At 46.2% G+C, this 16,770-nt stretch overlaps 1 protein-coding gene across 1 annotated transcript in view; it reads right to left on the reverse strand.

Annotated features, from left to right (window-relative positions):
* anos1b (anosmin 1b) overlaps nucleotides 1-16,770 on the reverse strand; it is a 214,228-nt gene that overhangs the window by 3,709 nt on the left and 193,749 nt on the right. Inside the window, exons 11-12 of the mRNA XM_070882502.1 lie at nucleotides 13,770-13,941; nucleotides 10,621-10,859 (exon numbers count right to left, since the gene is read on the reverse strand). Coding sequence (XP_070738603.1) covers nucleotides 10,621-10,859; nucleotides 13,770-13,941 — 411 coding nt within the window. The remainder of the gene's footprint in view (nucleotides 1-10,620; nucleotides 10,860-13,769; nucleotides 13,942-16,770) is intronic.

Below are 16,770 nucleotides of genomic sequence, written 5' to 3' on the forward strand. Positions count from 1 at the left end.
ATCGGTTCTACACGTGCCAGCGATCTGAAGGTCAGGAAGTGGTGAGCTACGTCGCCGAGCTAAGGCGACTTGCAGGACAATGTGAGTTTGATGGCTACCCGGAGCAAATGCTCAGAGACTTTTTTGTACTGGGCATTGGCCACGAGACCATCCTACGAAAACTTTTGACTGTAGAGACACCGACCCTCAGTAAGGCCATTGCGATAGCCCAGGCGTTTATGTCCACCAGTGATAACACCAAACAAATCTTTCAGCACACAAGTGCAAGCAATGTTCATAAATTAACTGGAACTGTGTTTGTGAGCAGAAATGTACAGGGCAGAACCCACGAGTCTGCAACTGCCAGCAGGCCTCAGTTGACCCAGATGACTCAGTGTCCACAACAAAGGATGAATGCAAGGCAATTCACACCTTGTTGGCGTTGTGGAGGCTTCCATTTAGCCTATTCATGCCACTTCAAAGGATATGTTTGCAAGAGCTGTGGAACAATGGGGCACCCTCCAATGAGCTTGCAGATGAGCTGCAAGCTCTGCAAAACCTGCTAACCACCACATGGCAGAGGAAGATCGGTCCATGGTGGATCAAAGCAATTTCGAGCCTGAGAGAGAGGAGGCAGATGCTGAAGTACACGGGGTGCACACATTTTCAACGAAATGTTCACCTATAATGCTAAATGTAAAATTGAATGGCTTACCCGTAGCCATGGAATTGGACACTGGTGCTAGCCAATCCATCATGAGTAAAAAGATGTTTGAGAGACTGTAGTGCAACACGGCATTCAGACCAGCCCTGAGCCCCATCCACACGAAACTGAGAATGTACACCAAAGAGCTCATCACTGTCCTGGGCAGCACCATGGTCAAGGTCACCTACGAGGGCACGGTGCACGAACTGCCACTCTGGATTGTCCCGGGCGATGGCCCCACACTGCTTGGAAGGAGCTGGCTGGGCAAAATCCGGTGGAACTGGGATGACATCCGAACGCTATCACATGTCGATGAGGCCTCATGTAGCCAGGTTCTTAACAAATTTCCTTCCCTTTTTGAGCCAGGCATTGGAAACTTTTCCGGGGCGAAGGTGCAGATCCACTTGGTCCCAGAGGCACGATCCATTCACCACAAGGCGCGAGTGGTACCTCACATGATGAGGGAGAGAGTGGAAATCGAGCTGGACAGGCTGCAACGCGAGGGCATCATCTCCCCAGTGGAATTCAGCGAGTGGGCCAGACTGATTGTTCCAGTACTCAAAACTGATAGCACGGTCAGGATCTGCGGCGATTATAAAGTAACTATTAATCGTTTCTCGCTATAGGACCAATACCCACTACCAAAGGCAGACGACCTATTTGCGACACTGGCAGGAGGCAAGACATTCGGCAAGCTCGACCTGACTTCAGCCTACATGACGCAGGAGCTGGAGGAGTCTTCAAAGGGCCTCACCTGCATCAACACGCACAAGGGACTGTTCATCTACAACAGATGCCCATTTGGAATTCGGTCAGCTGCAGCGAACTTCCAGAGAAACATGGAGAGCCTACTCGAGTCGGTACCACGCACGGTGGTTTTTCAGGACGACATATTGGTCATGGGTCGGGATACCTGGATGAGGTCCTCCAGCGACTGGATCGCATAGGGCTGCGGCTGAAAAGGTCGAAATGTGTCTTCATGGTAACAGAAGTGGAGCTTTTAGGGAGAAAGATCACGGCGGACGGCATTTGGCCCACAGACGCCAAGACAGAGGCTATCAGGAACGCACCCGGGCCACAGAACGTCACAGAGCTGCGGTCGTACCTAGGACTCCTCAACTATTTTGGTAACTTCCTACCGGGGTTAAGCACCTTCTTAGAGCCCCTACATGTGTTATTGCGTAAAGGTGAGAACTGGATATGGGGAAAAAAACAAGTAATTGCTTTTGAGAAAGCCAGAAACATTTTATGCTCCAACAAGCTGCTTGTATTGTATAACCCTTGTAAAAGACTTGTGCTAGCATGTGACGTGTTGTCGTACGGAGTCGGGTGTGTATTACAACAAGCTAACGTTGCGGGGAAGTTGTAACCTGTCGTCTATGCCTCCAGGAGCTTGTCTAAGGGTGAGAGAGCCGACAGCATAATTGAGAAAGAGGCATTAGCGTGTGTGTTCAGGGTAAAGAAAATGCATCAGTACCTGTTTGGCCTCAAATTTGAGCTGGAAACCGATCACAAGCCCCTCATTTCGCTGTTCACTGAAAACAAGGGGATAAATACTAATGCCTCAGCCCGCATACAAAGGTGGGCACTCGCGTTATCAACGTATAACTATACCATCCGCCACAGGCCAGGCACCGAGAACTGTGCGGATGCTCTCAGTCGGCTACCATTGCCCACCACGGGGGTGGAAATGGCACAGCCTGCAAACTTGTTGATGGTGGCGCAGCCCGCAGACTTGTTGATGGTCATGGAAGCGTTTGAAAATGATAAATCACCTGTCACGGCCCGCCAGATTAGGACTTGGACCAGCTAAGATCCTCTGCTGTCACCAGTAAAAAACTGTGTACTGCATGGGAGCTGGGCCAGCATCCCCGTTGAAATGCAAGAGCTAATCAAGCCGTTCCAGCGGCGAAAGGACGAGCTGTCCATTCAGGCAGATTGCCTGTTGTGGGGTAACCGCGTAGTGCTACCCAAAAAGGGCAGGGAGACGTTCATCTCAGATCTCCACAGCACACACCCGGGTATAGTAATGATGAAAGCGATAGCCAGATCCCATGTGTGGTGGCCCGGTATCGACTCTGACTTCGAGTCCTGTGTACGGCAATGCAGCGTGTGTGCTCAGTTGAGCAACGCGCCCAGAGAGGAACCACTAAGTTTGTGGTCCTGGCCCTCCAGACCATGGTCGAGGATCCATGTCGACTATGCGGGCCCGTTTCTCGGTAAAATGTTCCTGGTGGTGGTGGATGCTTTTTCAAAATGGATTGAATGTGAAATAATGTCGGGAAGCACCGCCACCGCCACCATTGAAAGCCTGAGGGCCATGTTTGCCACCCACGGTCTGCCTGACATACTGGTCAGTGACAACGGGCCATGTTTCACCAGTGCTGAATTTAAAGAATTCATGACCCGCAATGGGATCAAACTTGTCACCTCGGCCCCGTTTAAACCAGCCTCCAATGGGCAGGCAGAGCGGGCAGTACAAACAATCAAACAGAGCCTTAAACGAGTCACAGAAGGCTCACTCCAAACCCACCTGTCCCGAGTACAGCTCAGCTACCACACGAGACCCCACTTGCTCATAGGGGTGCCCCCAGCTGAGCTACTCATGAAAAGGACACTTAAAACCAGACTCTCGCTGGTTCATCCCAACCTGCATGATCAGGTAGAGAGCAGGCGGCAGCAACAAAATGTAAACGATGGTCGCGCCACTGTGTCACGGGAAATTGATCTGAATGACCCTGTGTATGTGCTAAACTATGGACATGGTCCCAAGTGGATCGCGGGCACGGTGATAGCTAAAGAAGGGAGTAGGGTGTTTGTAGTCAAACTAGACAATGGACAAATTTACAGAAAGCACCTGGACCAAATGAGGCTGCGGTTCATAGACTGCCCTAAACTACCCACAGCAGACACCACCTTTTTCGAGCTCACAACTGACACCCAAAGGAGCAACGATACCACGCCGGACCAGGAAATCGAACCCATCACACCCAACAGCCCAGCAAGGCCAGGCTCACCCAGCAGCCCTGCAGGGCCAACAACACGCCAGCCCAGCGAGGGCACAGCCAACACACCAGAACAGACATTTGTACCGAGGCGGTCCACCAGGGAAAGAAAGGCTCCCGACCGCCTCACCTTGTAAATAGTTTTCACTTTGACTTTGTGGGGGTGGGGGGAGTGATGTTGTGTATCTGTAAAGCATGCACTCCCATGTTCCGCCACCAGGGAATGCATCCCCTGAAGTCCCAAGGGATCCCAGCATCCCTTGGGAGCACTGTATATAAGCCGGCCCCTAAGGCCTGTTCCTCACTCTGGAGTGTCTTTATTAAGATTGAGGTCACCTACTTTAATCTTCCTGTGTGCAGTCTCATCTGTGTTAGGAACACAACAAAAACTGTCATCATTTTAAAAACCTCTTCACCGCCTCTGTTTCAGTGAAAATAATCCCACTATTTAAAATCTTCCTTCATAATTGGTCATAATATACTCAGCTTAAGTAATGGAGACTATGAAGGTATGAGGGCAGAGTTGGGTAAAGTGGATTGGGAAAATAGATTGATGAACAGTGATTACATTTAAGGAGATATTTCACAACTCTGAAGAAAACTATAGTCCAGTGAGGAGGAAAGGGTGTAAGAGAAAAGATAGCCATCCGTGGCTAACTAAAGAAATAAAGGATGGTATCCAATTAAAAACAAGGGCATACAGAGTGGACAAAACTAGTGGGAGGACAGAAGATTGGGAAGCTTTTAAAAGCCAACAAAGAATGATTAAAAAAATGATTAAGAAAGGGAAGATAGACTATGAAAGTAAACTAGCACAAAATATAAAAACAGATAGCAAGAGTTTCTATTGGTATACAAAAAGGAAAAGAGTGGTTAGAGTAAATGTTGGTCCCTTAGAGGACAAGACCGGGGAATTAGTAATGGGGAACAAGGAGATGGCAGAAACTCTGAACAAATATTTTGTATCAGTCTTTACGGTAGAGGACACTTAACAATATTCCAACAGTGGATAGTCAAGGGGCTATAGGGGAGGGGGCTCGGAACTTAACACAATCACAATCACTAAGGAGGTGGTACTCAGTAAGATAATGGGACTAAAGGCAAATAAATCCCCTGGACCTGATGGCTTGCATCCTAGGGTCTTAAGAGAAGTAGCGGCAGGGATTGTGGATGCATTGGTTGTAATTTACCAAAATTCCCTGGATTCTGGGGAAGTCCCAGCAGATTAGAAAACTGCAAATGTAACGCCTCCATTTAAAAAAGGAGGCAGACAAAAAGCAGGAAACTATAGACCAGTTAGCCTAACATCTGTGGTTGGGAAAATGTTGGAGTCCATTATTAAAGAAGCAGTAGCAGGACATTTGGAAAAGCAAAATTCGGTCAGGCAGAGTCAGCATGGGTTTATGAAGGGGAAAGTCATGTTTGACAAATTTGCTAGAATTCTTTGAGGATATAAGGTAGAGGGTGGATAAAGGGGAACCAATGGATGTGGTGTATTTGGAATTCCAGAAGGCATTTGACAAGGTGCCACATAAAAGGTTACTGCACAAGATAAAAGTTCACAGGCTTGGGGTAATATATTAGCATGGATAGAGGATTGGCAAATGAATAAAGAACAGAGAGTCGGGATAAATGGTTCATTCTCGGGTTGGCAATCAGTAACCAGTGGGGTGCCGCAGGGATCAGTGCTGGGACCCCAACTATTTACAATCTATATTAACGACTTGGAAGAAGGGACTGAGTGTAATGTAGCCAAGTTTGCTGATGATACAAAGATGGGAGGAAAAGCAATGTGTGAGGAGGACACAAAAAATCTGCAAAAGGACGTAGACAGGCTAAGTGAGTGGGTAAAAATTTGGCAGATGGAGCATAATGTTGGAAAGTGTGAGGTCATGCACTTTGGCAGAAAAAAAAAATCAAAGAACAAGTTATTATTTAAAAGGAGAAAGATTGCAAAGTGCTGCAGCATAGCGGTACCTGGGGGTACTTGTGCATGAAACGCAAAAGGTTAGTTTTATGTCTTGGATAAAGAGTGAGACTAGATGCTGCAAGCTCAAAGTAAGGTGTGACCGTAGTCCTTTATTGCAGATCTCAGAGTGCCTCTCCAGCCTGTGAGGCCTCCTTATATACAGGTGTTCCCAAGGGATTGTGGGATCCCCTGGGACTCCAGGGGATAAGCCCTCTGGTGGTTAGACATGGTAATTACAGGTTTACATACATAACAACATTCCCCCCAAAGTCCATAGTGGTTCCTTTCCCTGGTTGATCACCTCGGTGCAAATGCTGGTGTTGGTGAGTCGTTTGTTGGGCCTTCGCTGGGCTGCTGCGCAGCTGGCCTTGCTGGGGGTGGTGAGCCTTGTTGGGCTGCTGTGGGTGATGGGTTCTGCTTCGTGGTCAACCGCTGGGTCGGTTCCCACTTGTGTGTGTGTTGGAGGGTCGAAAAGGTAGAGCCTATTGTGGGTTGTTCTGGATAGTCCGTAAATCTGAGTTTGGTTTGGTCCAAGTATTTTCTGCAGGTGAGTCCATTTGCGAGTTTGACCACAAACACCCTACTCCCCTCTTTGGCCAAAACAGTGCCAGCAATCCACTTGGGACCTTGTCCAAAGTTCAACACAATTACAGGATTAATTTACTTCAATTTCGCGTGACACATTTGCGCGATCATGTATTCTGTTGAAGCCGCCTGCTCTCTACCTGTTCGTGTAGATCAAGGTGGACTAACGAGAGTCTTGTCTTAAGTGCCCTTTTCATGAGCAGATCAGCGGAGGGACCCCGGTGAGCGAGTGGGGTCTTTTGCGGTAACTAAGCAGGACTCGCCCTTACGGCTAAAGGGATCAAAGGGGATGGAGAGAAAGCAGGAAAGGGGCACTGAGGTGAATAATCAGCCATGATCTTATTGAATGGTGGTGCAGGCTCAAAGGGCCGAATGGCCTATTCCTGCACCTATTTTCTATTTTCTATGACTCGGGATAAGCGAGTCTGTAGTGAGCCTTCAGTTACCTTTTTCAAGCTCTGCTTGATTGTTTGAACTGCTCGTTCTGCCTGACTGTTGGGCGCTGTCTTAAACGGGGCAGATGTGACATGTTTGACCCCATTGCGGGTCATGAATTCCTTGAACTCGGCACTGGTAAAGCACGGCCCATTGTCACTTACAAGGACATCAGGCAGGCCGTACGTGGCAAACAAGGCCCGTAGGCTTTCAATGGTGGCAGCGGACGTGCTTGCCGACATTATCACACATTCAATTCATTTGGAGTACGCATCTACAACTACTAAAAATATTTTTCCCAAGAATGGGCCTGCATAGTCGACATGAAAGGCCAAGACCATAAACTTAGTGGCGCCTCCCTGGGTACGTTGCTTAACTGGGAACATGTATTACATTTGTTCACACAGGACTCTAAGTCTGCATCGATACCGGGCCACCACACGTGGGATCTGGCTATCGCTTTTATCATTACAATGCCTGGGTGGGTACTGTGAAGATCACTAATGAAAGTGTCCCTGCACTTTTTTGGCACAACTACCTGATTGCCCCATAGGAGGCAGTCTGCATGTATCGACATTTCATCTTTGCACCGCTGGTACGACTTTATTTCTTCCTTCATCTCCAACGGGCACTAGACCAGCTCCCGTGGAGCTCACAGTTTTTTAAACTAAGGACAGTAAGGGGTCCTGGCTCATCCAGGTTCTAATCTGTCGGGCGGTAACAGGTGATTGCTCACTCTCGAATGCTTCGATTACCATAACTAAATCTGTGGGCTGTGCCATCTCCACCCCGGTGGTGGGCAATGGTAGCCTACTGAGAGCATCGGCGCAGTTTTCTGTGCCTGGCCTGTGGCGGATGGCATAGTTGTATGTGGACAACGTGAGCGCCCATCTCTGGATGTGGGCCGATGCATTCGTATTTATTCCCTTGATTTTCAGAAAAGAGGGATATAAGTGGCTTATGGTCAATTTCCAATTCAAATTTGAGCCCGAACAGATATTGATGCATTTTCTTTACCCCGTAAACATACGCTAACGCTTCTTTTTCGATCATACTGTAGGCCCTCTCGGCCTTAGACAGACTTCTGGATGCATAAGCAACCGGTTGCAATTTCCCAAATTCATTAGCTTGTTGCAATACACAACCGACCCCGTACGAAACCGCATCACATCCTAGTTTATACGGATCGTACAACACAAGCAACCTGTTTGAACATAACAGCTTCCTAGCTTTCTCAAAGGCATTTTCTTGGCTTTTACCCCATACCCATTCATCTCCTTTATGCAGTAAAGAGTGCAGGGGTTCGAACAATGTGCTAAGACCCGGTAAGAAGTTACCAAAATAGTTCAGGAGTCCTAGAAACGACCGCAGCTCCGTCATGTTCTGTGGTCTCAGTGCATTCTTGATTGCCTCCGTCTTCGAATCAGTGGGCCTGATGCCATCCGCCGCAATTCCTCGCCCCAGGAACTCCACTTCAGGTGTCAGGAAAACGCACTTCGAGCATTTTAGCCTGAGCCCCACACGATTAACCCGACTAAGAACCTCCTCCAGGTTCTGCAGGTGCTCAACGGTGTCCCGACCTGTGACCAAGATGTCGTCCTGGAAGACCACGGTGCACAGGACTGACTTAAGCAAGCTTTCCATGTTCCTCTGGAATATCGCCGCAGCTGATTGTTTACAACAGCTGCCTGTTTGGGATTCAAAGAGACCTTTGTGCGTGTTGATGCAGGTGAGGCCTTTCGATGATTCTTCCAGCTCCTGCGGCATGTAGGCTGAAGTCAACTCCAGCTTCGTGAATGTTTCCCTACCACCACGCCGCAAATAGGTCATCTGCCTTTGGTAGTGGGTATTGATCCTGCAGCGAGAAACGATTGATAGTTACTTTGTAATCACCACAGATTCTGACGGTGCCGTCTCCCTTGAGGACTGGAACGATCGGACTGGCCCACTCATTGAATTTGATCGGCGAAATGATCCCCTCTCATTGCAGCCTGTCCCGCTCGATCTCCACCCTCTCTCTCATCATGTAAGGTACCACCTTGTGATGGATGGGTCGCGCCCCCGGAATCAAATGGATCTGCACTTTTGCTGCTTGGAACTTCCCGATGCCTGGTTCGAACAGCGAGGGGAACTTGCTTAGGACCTGGGCACATGAGGTGTCGTCGACGGATGAAAGCGCTCGGACATCGTCCCAGTTCCAGCGTATCTTTCCGAGCCAGCTCCTGCTGAACAGCATGGGGCCGGTACCATCCAGAGTGGTAACTTGTGCACCGCTCCATCGTAGGAGACCTTTACGGTAGCACTGCCAATTACGGGAATCAGTTCCTTTGTGTACGTTCTGAGTTTGGTACGAATGGGAGTCAGGACTGGCCTTGAAGCCTTGTTGCACCGCAACTTATCGAAAGTCTTTTTACTCATTATGGACTGGCTTGTGCCCGTGTCCAGCTCCATTTAATTCAACCTTCAGCATTATCGGGAGACAATTCGTGGTGAATGTGTGCACCCCATGTACCTCTGCCTCCTAGGTCTGAGGCTCTGGTTCGTCATAATCCACAGTGGATCTGTCCTCCTCTGCTACATGGTGGTTTGCAGGATTATCAGGATTTGCAGCTCGCCTGCACATGCATTGGAGGTGTCCTATTGTTCCACAGCACTTGCAAACTTATCCTTTGAAGCGGCAGGAATGGAGTCGATGATCACCCCCGCAGCGCCAAGGTATTAATTGCCTTGTATTCATCACCCTTGATGGCGGACTCAGTCATCTGCGGACATGCAGCTGCAGGCGTGTAAGTCCTGCCATGTGCATTTCGATTTGAAAACAACGTTACTTTGTTCACAGTACTTGCAGCAGCACTAGTGTGCTGGGAAATTTGTTTGCTTTTGTCACTGGTGGCGATGAACGCCTGGGCTATCGCTATGGCTTTACTCAAGATTGGGGTCTCTATAGTCAAAAGTTTGCGAAGTATTACTTCATGGCCAATGCCAAGTAGAAAGAAGTCCTTGAGCATGTGCTCCAAGTGTCCTTCAAATTCGCAATGTCCTGCAAGGTGCCTTAGCTCGGTGCGTAGCTCGCCACTTCCTGGCCTTCAGACGTCTTGTATGTGTAGAACCGATACATCGCCATCAGGACGCTTCCCTTCGGGTTTAGATGCTCCCGGACCAGTGTGCACAACTCATCGTACGGCTTGTCTGTGGGTTTTGCTGGAGCGAGCAGGTTTTTCATGAGGCCATACGTTGATACCCCGCAAACGGTGAGGAGGATCGCCCTTCGTTTGGCAGCGTTCGCTTCTCCTTCCAGCTCATTGGCCACAAAGTATTAGTCAAGTTCCTCCACGAAGGTTTCTCAATCATCTCCCTCTGATAATTTCTCCAGGATGCCCACAGTTCTCTGCATTGTTGCGTTGGGGTTCGCTATCTGTATCTCGTCGCCAGTTGTTATGTCTTGGATAAAGAGTCAGACTAGATACTGCAAGCTCAAAGTAAGTGTGACCATAGTCCTTCATTGCAGATCTCAGAGTGCCTCTCCAGCCTGTGAGGCCTCCTTATATACAGGTGTTCCCAAGGGATTGTGGGATCCCCTGGGACTCCAGGGGATAAGCCCTCTGGTGGTTAGACATGGTAATTACAGGTTTACATACATAACAGTCAGTATGCAGGTACAGCAAGTGATCAGGAAGGCCAATGGAGTCTTGGCCTTGATTGCAAAGGGGTAATTATAAAAGCAGGAAAGTCTTGCTCCAGTTATACAGGATATTGGTCCAATACTCCGACCACTATGCTTCAATTTTAGAAGTCTTAGAGCAATTAAAAAAAAAATCTAATATTTAGCAGCAACCAATTGAACAAAATTACAAATGATCACTGCAGTTGAAATAAAAATTGAAAGCTTTCTTCCCCTCCCCCACAATTGACATGAACACAGCATCCGAAAGGTAACTTACTGGTGGCAGTATTTGAGTTCGGGAAATGACCATGTCTGGTATGACAACTGGTCTGTTAACAGTGGATATCTCCGTCCAGTTCATTTGGTACCCAGTGATCAAGTGATGAGGTTGGCTCTGTGAAACCTGCCAGTGAAACTCTCCAGTGACTGAGCCATTTTCAGCAACAAAACTGGCAGTTAGTTTCTCTGCTTTCAATATGACCTTTCCAGAAACTGGACTGGACGCCTGACGAAATCCTGGTATCAAGACAGAAAAAGTTTAGTGCCATTCACTTCCATGTTCATCTCTTAATGTGCAAATATGTGTGTACACAAATTCATTTTTAGTGTGTTTTATTTCGAAGTTACTTAAATAATCTTCAACAATATACTAAAATACATGCTGTTGTGGATTAAGTGTTCCATTTGTAATTCTTGAAAAAAGTTTCAAGAATAAGAATAACTTCTGAATTGAAGTTAACCAGAACCACATTTACACTTAGCAATAAGGAATGAACAACCCCCACAGAATCTGTACAGAATGGCATTCAGACAAAGCCATCCTTTGTTCCTCTCCAATTCATTTATTTAGTGTATGCAGACTCTTGTGTATAATTCCAGCCATCTCAGAGCATTGTCATTCACCAGCATGCAAAGCGCGTTGGCCAATAGATAGTTTAGTTAGTGGGCACGATTCAATGTCGTGGGACGGGCTTTGCATTTGTCCCCGAGGACATTTGTCATCGCCACGAAGGCCCCATGGGTGAAGATTTGGAGTGCACTGTCCCTGTAAAGTTTGAAAATGGTTCAGAACTACCCAAAATATGATTCACCGTTCTTGTCACGCCCCGTGAGTAATCGATTTATGGGTGAAACTAATAATGCAACCAGCGGACTGAATCAGAGAAATTTTAGATCCCAGTCAATCGGCTAATAATGATCCCCGCTAATGTTTGAAATGGACTGTGAAATATCCCCTCCAGTGGATTCCTGATTGGAAATTAAAATATTCACATTGCGTTTCAAAGGGAAGAATCTGATTTTAAAATGGAGGGGAAGAATATTCTGGGGTGGTTTGCAGTTGCTGTCTTGCATCTATATTTGTAACAATACATCCATGTTGGATCTTATGGCCCTGAAATTCCTGCCTCCCGGGTCCGTACGAAGTTTCTACGCAATGCGCATGCGCTGAAAACCGGCTTTTCCGATCTATCAAGCTGGAGCTGGACAGATCCTCCGCATCTCGGGAGTGAGGACATTTGCTGGGCAAGATTGTGGGATTTACCCATATCTTGCCCAGCAAATGTCCTCAAAATTCTTGCACCTGATAAAAGCAGGCGCAAAGCCTACTTTTACAGGTGTAAGAGTTTAAAAACATACAAAATATAATTAAATTAAATTTAAAAAACAAATTATTTTTAAAAACCCTGCCCACTAAGTTACATTTATTTTTAACCATAATTAAAAAAAACTTTTAAAAACTCTGAATTATTTTTTTCCCCAGATATTAACTTTAATTTCAATTAATTTTAATTATGTGAGGTGTGTTTTTTATTACGTGTTTAGTGTCTTTGTTTTCTTTTTCTCATTAATAGCAATGAGAACGGGTAGATACGGAGTTCCCATTGCTATTAATGAGAAAGCTGTGGAATACAGTACCTGATTGGCTGAGCAGTCACACGTGACTGCATCTTCTGAGTGGGAACCAGGAGGACGGGAGTGCGCTTCGCAGCGCGGGAAGAGAAGGCCTCCCCACCGGAATCGCAGGCTCCTCCCAACCACCAGGTACTTTTGTAGAAATGTTTCAGGTCGGAGGCAATTGCCCGCGGGAAGCCTCCGACCGCAGTTTCAGGGCCTTTATATTGCTTTTTATTGACTTGACAATCACCTCTCAGATACTTGGGACATATGACCACATCTAACGCTGGTTGGGAGTGTTCCCTGACTGAGCAGGCAAGTTAATAGGTCTAGGACTCAGCCTTGGGTCTTTTTCTAGATTTCCACCTGCTAATTTGGCCTAAGGTATTTTCTGTTCTGTTTATCTCTCCTTGGAGATTGTAAAGCTGGCTAGTGGAGGAGGCCGGGTGGTGGGGGGAGTCACAGTATTGATTTGCACCATGACAATATGTGACTGGCCTGATGGACCAGCTGGATCTTTCCCTGTATGTCGTTTTCATATGTTTGCATCATTGGAGGAATCTGAGTGAGAACTCGCACTCAAAGCTGAAAGTGGAGTATCTCAGATTATTTCAGTTGATGTGGTCCCAGTAAACACTTTGAGTGGGTTCCAAATTGATGAGGTGGTTCTTTGAGAACTGGTGAAACCGGACGGAGTCTTTTTTGCTGTTATTGTGCTTGAGCATATTGGATCACCTTGGTGCAGTGCACGGAGCAAATGTGCTGCTCCCAGGTGACCTAAATTTAAGAGACAAAAAATCTATCCGGCTTCATTACTGGTTTGTGATCCTCTCACTAAATGTGGCTCTATACATTGTGCCCCAGTTATCCAAGGTACTAAAACAGGAACATGTGTTATTTACAGCTGTTATAAATTCACTGGAGTTTAGAAGGATGAAAGGGGATCGCATAGAAACATATAAAATTCTGACAGGACTGGACAGGTTAGATGCAGGAAGAATGTTCCCGATGTTGGGGAAGTCCAGAACTAGGGGACACAGTCTAAGGATAAGGGGTAGGCCATTTAGGACTGAGATGAGGAGAAACTTCTTCACCCAGAGAGTTGTTAACCTGTGGAATTCCTTGCTGCAGAGAGTTGTTGATGCCAGTTTATTGGATGTATTCAAGAGGGAGTTAGATATGGCCCTTACGGCTAAAGGGATCAAGGAGTATGGAGAGAAAGCAGGAAAGGGGTACTGAGGGGATGATCAGCCATGATCTTATTGACTGGCGGTGCAGGCTCGAAGGGCCGAAGGGCCTACTCCTGCACCTATTTTCTATGTTTCTATGTTTTCTATATTTCTGATCCTACATAAAAAGGTACATAAACCTACGTACACAAGATTTTTACGGTGGAATGCTGATGCTAGAATTAGAAAACTCTGCTACGCGCAGTAAATAAAGTATAGAAAGTAAATAAAACTAGGGATATTTATAGTCAAAAAGCATCACACAACAACTATGCTGCACAATCTTTTCACCCCCACTCACCATTTCTTGCACAAAGTAGGCGCTTCAACACTTTGACTTTAATTGAACTGCTGCAATGAGGAGTTGTCACATAGGTCACGGCCCGTGTTGCCTGCCCCTGGAGAACGCTGGGTTCCACAGTCACCTTATACTCACAAGCAAATAAGAGACCAGTGATAATGAAGTGAGTGCCCTGAAGGGGGAAAATAAATAAATAGCAGGGGTGGAGAATAAAGTCTCGTTTTCCTGATTACATTTAACAGTGGACACAAAGAGGATCAATTCATAAAGATCAACCATGTCTAATCTTTACCACACAGCAAGAGCAAATAAAGCAATCTTAGCTCTGGCTACATTGCTAAGCTTCTCATACATTCATCATTAGCCTCAATGATTTCAAGCACACAGGTTACACTGAAATGTATCTTTTCTTTTAGCTAAAGAATTAAATAGATCTGTTTCAAGGCTGCATCTGGCATTATGCCAAGAGATGTAGAATGCGAGTCTGATGATGCAAAATGAAGGTGAAGGGTAAAGCGAGTTTAAAGGGCCTCCGAATTGCTAAAAATGTGCAGCTGTTACAATCTTAGGTATAATTTTAATTAAAAATTACATTGTTTTCCTTTGCACATGTCAGTCACTAACAATAATATATGGATTTTTAAGCTGTTGCAGCAATGATTTATTACAAACAGTAATCCATTATTAGAAAATAAATTACTTCAAATGCGTTTTAGGCATCAACTTAAAGCAGTTGGACTCATAAATTGCAAGTTTCTAAATTTCATTGAAACACACCAAGGGTCTTCAGATTTCTGTTTTCACATCTTTCCTATTTCTCACCAGTTTGTGCGGGGGATAGGGGAAGGTTGGTGGCTCTATCGCACAGTATTAGATAAAGAGAGAATTTTTAGTCAAAAACAGACCTTTTATTGGATGGGGATCAGGAAAGAATTATTGGTTTGCAGCTGGGCCATCCATTGAAAGACTCCACTGTACAGTGGTTCAGGGGTAGAATTCTTGCCTGCCACGCGTGCGACCCGGGTTCGATTCCTGGCCGTTATTATGAAAGTATTTCGGGAACCGTGCATTAAAAAATTTATCCCCCAGATCGGGGGGCACTTGATCTAATGTTTATTTTGTTCCCCCCCCCCCCCTCCCTCAAAAGAGTTGTGGAGCTGTTAACCCACAAAAAAAAACAGTTCCTGGGTGGTGTCCCTGGAGATGGAGCACACGGTGTCCACCGGTACGCTCATGGCCTTCCGCGAGAGGTGGGCGCCGGAGGGACTGGAGTGCATTATAACCCCCGGCAACCAAATTTTAATTTGATTTTTATGTTTTAAAGTTTAATTTGTTTTAATTGCCGGGTTTTAGTGTCCCCCTCCCCTTTTATAGGGGGCACGTAAATTATATGATTTTAATGCCCCCCAAAAAATCCACTGTACAGTTTGTTTTTTTATTTTGGATGGGAGGGGTGGGGGAGGGGTGGGGGAAGAGGGTATAGCGGAGGGAAGTAGAAGGACCCAATGATTTAGAAACACCTTACTTTCTCTTTATTTTACCGGAGTGACCAATGCTGGTGAAATCCTAGACCAATTCTCCCAACTGAAGTATGAAGCATAGATCTGGGGGTGGTAGGAGAGGGACAGAACTAAGCATGTCAGATGGGGAAGGACTGAAGACTAGTGGAAATCTGAACATTCCTGAAGCAGTCAGCATTAGCTTTGGCCTAGGACCAAGCTAAACCTGCAGTGGCATTTCCAAGCCTTCTGGTAACCTACATAAATTTAAATGATGAATATGACTAACCAGCACTTTTATCTTTAAAATACATTTATTGTATGTGTTGTGTGCATTATGTTTGTCACCTGTTCTATGACAATCAAATCTATCAACTTTCTCCTTCCTCAATGATCAATTTTCTGGCCCTAAAATTCCTCGGGACCATTTAAACCAGTATTGCCCTCTGACCTCAGGCTTGTGCCAACCCATACTATCCAACGCTGAACTTGCTGAAAATTGCAGGGTTAGCTCATTTAAATATCCATTGTTGCTCCAGTACAGCAACTCCCCCATAACGTGGAAGTAATGCACAGACTGGGAATTAGGAGTCCAGCTGATATAAAGGCAAGAATGGCTGGAAATTGCAGTAGCTGACCAGTGAACAACAGGTAAGTGCCTGTAGTAGTGTTAGGCACAGTGAGTTGACCATCAGGTAGCTGTAATGGTCAGCTTGTGTGTAATTTTATGCTGTGTTTAAAGCATGTTATCAAACGGAGAACCTGGCCGAGGCACACAAAAACGGGAATAGAGCTTTGCAAAGAGGCGGAATAGAGGACAGCGTTCATTTCAATGAGACCAATCTTCAGACACACCTGGATGATGTGCAGCAAACAAGAGAAAAACTGCTCGTGGGAGGATACCACAGAAACATGTCTCTAATGTCCCTGGCATAGCACTGATGCAAGACTGTGACCCTTTAATTTCCTCAGTTGTTGTGCTGGGAAACCTGGGATTGCAAAATGGGGTGGGAATATGTTCCACTGAGTCCCTATCCCTTTTTACAGCGATCCTAAATTCTGCTATTTCAAAACTTCCCCGATTGTGATCGTTCAACCATCGGTGGCCGTGCTTTCAGCTGCCTGGGCCCTAAGCTCTGGAACTCCCTCCCTCAACCTCTCCGCCTCTCTATCCTCCTTCAAAACGCTTCTTAAAACCTATCTCTTTGACCAAGCTTTTGGTCATCTGCCGTAATTTCTTCTTATCTGGCTCGGTGTCAAATTTTTTTTTGTCTCATAACACTCCTGTGAAGCACCTTGGGACGTTTTACTATGTTAAAGGTGCTATATAAATACAAGTTGTTGTTGTTTTACATCAAAAATGCACCATTTTTGAGTGTTGGGCATTGGCACCTAAGTCCATCTGAAATAATGCTGCCTATAATGGGGACCGCCCCAGACCCTGCCAAGCCAGGGATTTATACATTAGATTTGTACTGAGCCTTCTTCCAGGTACCAGCACC

This window comes from Pristiophorus japonicus, chromosome 6, assembly GCF_044704955.1.
Source record: "Pristiophorus japonicus isolate sPriJap1 chromosome 6, sPriJap1.hap1, whole genome shotgun sequence".
In the NCBI taxonomy this organism is placed as follows: domain Eukaryota; kingdom Metazoa; phylum Chordata; class Chondrichthyes; family Pristiophoridae; genus Pristiophorus; species Pristiophorus japonicus.